General features: G+C 37.2%; 1 protein-coding gene across 5 annotated transcripts; it reads right to left on the reverse strand.

The window, feature by feature from the left end:
• Positions 1 to 606: 606 nt before the first annotated feature.
• Positions 607 to 6,196, reverse strand: LOC120106131. 5 transcript variants are annotated; one of them, XM_039119022.1, is made up of 9 exons: positions 5,996 to 6,195; positions 5,783 to 5,871; positions 5,136 to 5,292; positions 3,489 to 3,562; positions 3,273 to 3,420; positions 2,957 to 3,048; positions 2,677 to 2,845; positions 2,380 to 2,582; positions 608 to 780 (listed from the first exon to the last, which is right to left on the reverse strand). In XM_039119022.1, exons 3-9 carry the CDS (start codon positions 5,238 to 5,240, stop codon positions 678 to 680), a joined length of 894 nt encoding a protein of 297 aa, XP_038974950.1. In that variant the 5' UTR covers positions 5,241 to 5,292; positions 5,783 to 5,871; positions 5,996 to 6,195; the 3' UTR covers positions 608 to 677. The 5 variants fall into 5 exon arrangements, with proteins under 5 accessions (XP_038974954.1, XP_038974950.1, XP_038974951.1 ...); XM_039119026.1 differs by lacking the exon at positions 5,783 to 5,871 and having other exon boundaries at positions 607 to 780; positions 3,273 to 3,411; positions 5,872 to 6,196; XM_039119023.1 differs by lacking the exon at positions 5,783 to 5,871 and having other exon boundaries at positions 2,957 to 3,051; positions 3,282 to 3,420; positions 5,872 to 6,195.
• Positions 6,197 to 6,787: the final 591 nt, after the last annotated feature.

Genomic DNA, 6,787 nt, shown 5'->3' on the forward strand with positions numbered 1-6,787 from the left:
ACATCATAAAAATGACAAAAGAAACTATCCAAGTTTTTCTCATTCTGATAAGATAATGAAAAGAAATATATAAATGGTTGCAGAAAAGGATTTTTTTGCACACATCAAACTATTTCAATAGTTTAATCAGCCCTCACTGCTAAAAAATATTGAATATAAATAAGCATAATCAACCTTAAAATAAACAACTGATTTCAGAAATCATAGCTAACAAACAAAAATCTGTCCAGAAAACTATTAAAGGAAGATCACCAATGCATAAGTGAATACCATAAAAAATGTTGCACATGTTCTTTCTGAGCATGTAGTAAAGATTCTGAAACGAATCTTCCCAGTCCTGTTGCCTTTTCACTAAGAAGTCCACTTCTACATACATAAATCAGTATAAAATTTTAGGTATTATTCCAACAATCAAATATTTGAGAATGACTTCTAAAATAAAGTGGGTCCACCCTCGTGGAGGTGCGCACCACATTCCCTCTCCCCAGTTCCGGGTAGACGGTGTTTCAACATTACCCAATACATTTAAGAAAATAAATAATCATGTTCAAGGGATTAACCAACAAACCTCCCTTTACAGCTGACGAGGCCATTGCAGATATGATAGAAGGAGCAGAGAAGACTGAGGATATGCCCATGAATGCAAAGCCTTTGAATACAAGATCTCAGCAGTGGCACTATGCCCAGATGTGCAGCCAGTTTTTTTTATCTTTATGGCAAGAAAACTGAGTAAACTGGCTTATATCAATGGTAGCAGGACTTGCACCTACCCTATGACACCTAAAGATAAACAGCAATTAAGACATTATGACCTTCTGGATTTATCCAGGGAAATGAAAGTCTATTGTAGCAAGAAAAAATAAATGATGCAATGTCCTTAAATTACAATGATATTTCAATGGTGTAGCAAGGAAAACATTCACAAGCACATCAGGAGTCTCTCAAAGAAAAGGACAAAATCAGTCTTTATGGAAAGATTTTATATAAAAAAAGCCTTTACACAGGCATAAACACATGAATTGTAATTCTCCAGTCCAAAATATAGCTCTCTTTGCAGATCAGTGATATAAGTACTTAGGTTTAATCACACCATATTGATATTCAGCATATGATGCAGTAAAACAAATAGCTGTCAACATATAGGATAAAATCTATTCTAAATATGGCTTAATAATAAGGATACCTATAGTTATATTAAACTAATATTAACACGATTGTTAAAATAGTATAGATATCATTAGTTGATCGTAGATCAATCTTTGTACTTATACAATTCAAACCAAGGTTCACCATCTCGATACCGGAGTCTATACCAATACTATGTTGATATAGTATCCATAGACCCAGTACAGGGTCGGCTCAGCATATCGAGTCTTAGTTCAATACATGTACAGTATGACAAACATTGATTCAAACTTTGATTTTGATATTATTATATTGACACTAGTTGGATATAAAGACTACTTAATATTATTTTGCACTTTTCATGGTTAGCAAGTCCATTTTACCATTTATATAAGAAAACTCCAGGAATACTGTAATAGTGTTAATAATAGATGGATTCTGGCAGGCCTATGGCAGGTTCAAGGCACTCACTTAAGCCTTCTTACTTTCTGCTGGACATCATCGAGCTTTGTGCCTACCCCTGCCTGCAGAAAGCAGATATATTAACTAAACAGTGACATTGTATCCTAGGGAGCTTCCACACAAATGAGGTTGCATGCAATGCTCAACCAAATGGTCATACTGCAATAGATGCCACCTCAACTGAGATAGGTACCGCGGTATATACCATGCCATACCATCTTGTATCTGCAAAGAATTAGAGGGGCATAACATTGTACACAACGTAACAATAGATGACCTACAGAACCCAATACCAGAATATTTCAAACCTTATTGCATGTCATTTGCTTGGACTCTCACACTCTCGCATTATAGCGGACATTTTATCCCCAACCTGATTATAATACATAATCCAAACCACATACAAACATATGAAACCACAGAAATGGCAACAAAGTCTTCTCGCCTTGAGAAGGTGTTTACAATCATTCCAAATGCAGAGAACAACCAAGGAGACAGCACATATAGAAATTTAAAGGACCGTAAACTATGAGTATTCTATTCAGAATTACTAAAGTCAATTCCACTAATTCAATTTATTGGGAAGAAAAGAATAATTCAATTTGATCAAGACAAATCAAAGTGAAAACATGAGGTACTCGTCTTGAGTTATGGTTATCAGCTATAACAAGATTACAAGTCTACAAATTGCAAATTCTAATATAGTTCAACTTTCCGTCCTTACAAGAAAAACATAAGCATAGGTTAGGATAGTTGTATGAAGAATGTATTGCCAAGTATTGTCACACTCACCATTTCACTGAGGTTGATGAAACAATACGCAAGGTAGTTTTCAAAGTCAAATCAAGAGGAGCCCTATGTCCAGGCATGAGAATTTCAGAACGGAAAGTGCTTGAAGAGTTTGACAGAAGTTCACCAAGTCTTCCAGAAGAATCAGCCAACAAACCAGATCTTGCAGGCACATCACGAGCAACAAACCCTTTAAGCGCTTTTTCCTATCAAAAGCAATAAAGCAATTAAACATGCAGTATTGAATTATAAATTGCTCTAAATGAAAAACTTAAAATACTATCTATATGTAAAGGCTACCATATCAATGCTGGCACAATCAGCTAGCTTCTCATTTCCCAGATGAAGATCAACAACATTACGCAATGCATTTTGGCTACATTTCTCAATCTTGCGGAAACCTTGATCGCTAACATCCTTGGCAGACTGGCCAGGACACTCGGAGTTTTTAAGAGGAGCAGCATTACCACTAATTAGAACATGAAAATCATATAATAAATAAGTTAGCAGAATAACAAAGAACTATGCCACATTTTTGTCAATGTACAGCATCTAACTCAGGTGTAAATCAAAGGAATACCATGAAACCAAGGACATGCCTTTAGCTGGAAAGCTACAGGCAGCTGACAGATTAGCAAGGTCATTAGACATTTCATTGGTAATTGAAGGATCCTGCTTTAGATAGAGAAAAAAAAATGCACTTTAATCAGAACACAAATCAAAATGAAATAGTTTAATCATGAACTCCAGAAAAGTCATATGTATGTCACACAAAGATGTTAAACATGAAAATGACTGTAGCCATAAATATCAAGGCCTTGACCCTGCCACTTGGGGTTGGCTTAGCTAGAGGTGTTGGGCTAAACATAAAATGATAAATAAATTCTAATAGAAACCTTTGCAACCTTAGCTTTTCCATAAAGTACTCTGCATCTCTCACTGGACTTCTTGACAGGATACACATCATCAACATGGGTGTCGATGTATTTCGGAATCTTCAATGATTCAGGTTTCTTAACCCCATCGTTCATTCCACTGCTGACCCTGACAAGAATCAGTACAGTCAGTAAAAATTAGTAATTGAAAAAAGAACATTCAAATCATAAGCCTACCTGTCAGAAGCCAGCAATGGAGGCAATCCCCAGCCAGCTAGCATCTCACCACCCCTTCGCTTCAACTGTTCCCCCTGTCATATATGCATGCATATTCAAATAAAAGTCAGTGCTCATTCAAATGCTAACTAGGTATTTAATATCCGCATTTTAATGTGCAATAAACACTTACATGCATGGGTTTTTATGCTTAAATTCTGCATGCATACATATATTGGCAGCATACGAACATAAATGAACATGTATGAATTTACACACATGTAGATAACATGTGTTCACACCTAGAATTGGATAAAATATGAACATGTATTACCGACAAATACAAAAATCTGAGCAATGATATCACTTCACAAGCAATTTGTGCATGCAAGCCTTGTCAGTGCCCTTTCATCTACTGACATTCTACCATAATATCCCAGAATCTATGGAAACTTAAAAATGATGTTGATAAACCTACTGAATGCTAAGACACTAGATTAACCTGTCGACTCCAGTTATTGTTGTCAAATAACTTCCAACAACAAACTTTATTCAAGGAGCACAGTATGCATTTTGAAAAATGGAAAGCAATATAGATTTCCTTTTAATCCAGCATAGGATATTCCAAGCAATAGGATGGGGTAGTTTACTCCAGAACAAAGTGGATTGGAAATATATTGAACCATTAATTGAAGGAAAACTTACTCCAAAACCAAACAGGAACAAAGGAATCACTTGATAACAAAAAGTAAATTCATAAAGTACATTTACTAGCACAGCATATTTAGCATGCCTTGATAAATCTATCACTTGATAACAAAGAGTATATTCATAAAGTACATTTACTAACACAGCATAATTAGCATGCCTTGATAAATCTAACTTCAACTCAGCCTTGTCAAATAATTATTGTAACATAAAGAAGCACAATGTAAAAGAACAAGGTGAATCGGGTGAAAAAAAAAAAAAAGAAATAGGGAACTTAAAAGTAAAATGATGCATATGCCTAAATCAAACAAAGAACCACAATTAGAAAAATTTGGACAGTCCCATCATTCAGAATCTCATTACTAAAATGAGAATAAATTAAGAAAAATATATGACTATAGGTACACAAAAATCCCTCTCCAGCCAAGTTCACAGTCTCATATATACACTTTAACAACTAGGCAATAGTTTCCAAAGGGTCACTAATCAATTATTTAACCTCCTTTCTTTTCTGATGCATTATTTACTGATAAAACATGAAAGGTGGTGATATAATTTCAATCAGGTGAAATTCACTATTTTGTTGTTTATGATGAACACCCACTATAGGAAATAAGCTTGGTGACAAACTGCAACAAGAATATGTAGATGATCATGCAACAGAATGACAATAGAAAAAACATGCCAGTTTATATAAAGTCAATAAATAAAGAAAGTTTAATACAATGAAAATTCACGGGCATCAGATTTAAGTAACAACATCATAATCTAAGAGATATATAGTGGCTAATTCTAGATAGAAATAACACAAGAATATAGCGATACAAATAGAAGCATCTTTTTTTTTTTGCACATAGCTAGAATTAACTTTACAGATGCACTAGGAGTTTGCATTTGGATTTTTTTTTCTTTGGTCATATAGCTACAAAAATCGGAAAAGGGAAGCCAATAGAAATGTACTCTAAGCTCTGAGGGGGTCTTCCTTTTCATTTTCACATCAGACTGCGCTCTCCCAAATGGCAAGGTATTGGAAGAAGAAGGCTCAACTACAGCAGCTTTTGCCATACCAGTCAACTTCTATGGCTGCATCTCTCCTCCACCTCCACTACCGCCTCTCCTAATAAAGCAAACCAGTTTTCTTTACAAAAATAATCAGATAAAGAACAGGTGAAATCAATAAGAATGCATCGAAGCTTTCCCTCCAAACCATTAATTGAATCTTATGATCAAAGAACTAAGATGTCCAAAATAAACAAATAAATAAATCTGCAGCCCTAGACTGTCTTTAGAAACATTACTGCTACCGATTACCCACTAATGATGGCCACTCAGTTCACACGGGATGTGGCTGTTGGAGATTGGTGCCAACACGGTGGGATTGGTGGCGTAAGTCAGCCCCGACTGCATTCAGCCACACACCCACTACCACATCCCTTGGTAAAGTGAGCGGTGATCAGTAGCGGGTAATCTCTGGGATTATCTTTTTCCTAAAAACATACATCTTTTTAAAACGGATCACATCAAGAATAGAGGAAAAAAACAACTGAAGTAGAGGGCAACTATTAAAAAAAGAATACTAGCCACTGTGATCACTAAACTGAGACAACCTATCCTAGCGTATTGAAGCAGGGATCGCCACCCCGGAGCCCTAAAGATCCATCAATGGGGAAGGTCCGGAAGGACATGCGACAATTACCTGAGAAATAGAAAAAAGAAGAACGGATCTCGTGAGATTGAGAAGACAGTCGGAACAACCGGCACGGATGCCCTGGTCTCCGTGCCGGCAACTCTAAGACTATTTCCGTCTCCGAGGGTGAAACCTGTGTTATAAATATTTCTCAAGAAAGAATAGACAGGAGGGAAGGGGGGAAGGCGCCGTCTTCCGTCGACGTCTGCCGGCCGTCGCCGGCCGCCGCGGAGTGGGAAAGGGAGAGGAAGAGAAGCGTCTTCGAGGAATGGAGAAGAGAATCCGACGTCCAATTGAGCCACCCTGACCTAAGCCCCAAATCTGAAGTAGGGAGGGGGAAGGCGGGGTTTTGAAAACGGGAGCGAGTAAAGTGCGGCAACAAGTGGAATGTTTTGAAAACCGGACCGGGACGCGCCTCGGCTCTCCGGCCGGTTAACCGGTTCGACCGATCGATCCAACCAGTGACGCCATAAATATTTTTTATTTTAAAATTTTAAAAAATACAAAAGAAATATGGAAAGATTTTAGAAATAAAAAAATATCCACAAAATTTCTACTTCTCCTTTATCTTTTCTTAAGGGATTCCAGCTCAAGATACGAATCAAAAAAATTGTAATCTATCCTAAAGAGAGTGTGGCAAGAGATGGAAAGAGGCAAAGCGATGGAAAGAAGAAGCCCTAATTTAATTTTTTTAAAAAAATCAAATCTTAGTTTTACCTTGAGGATCCAAATCTCATTGTCAAAGAGGTGACAAGCCCTGATGATGTCATTGTTGGTCATTGAAGCTAATTGACCGTCCAACTTACTGCTCAAAGGGAGATGACAAAGGAGGCGAAAGAAGGCATGGCGAGACGGGTCGAGGAGGGCTGGGACGAAGAGGGCTCTGAGGACAAGGACGGCATGGGGAAGAAGGAAGGGGGACGAT

This window comes from Phoenix dactylifera, unplaced genomic scaffold (genome assembly GCF_009389715.1).
Source record: "Phoenix dactylifera cultivar Barhee BC4 unplaced genomic scaffold, palm_55x_up_171113_PBpolish2nd_filt_p 000474F, whole genome shotgun sequence".
In the NCBI taxonomy this organism is placed as follows: Eukaryota; Viridiplantae; Streptophyta; class Magnoliopsida; order Arecales; family Arecaceae; genus Phoenix; species Phoenix dactylifera.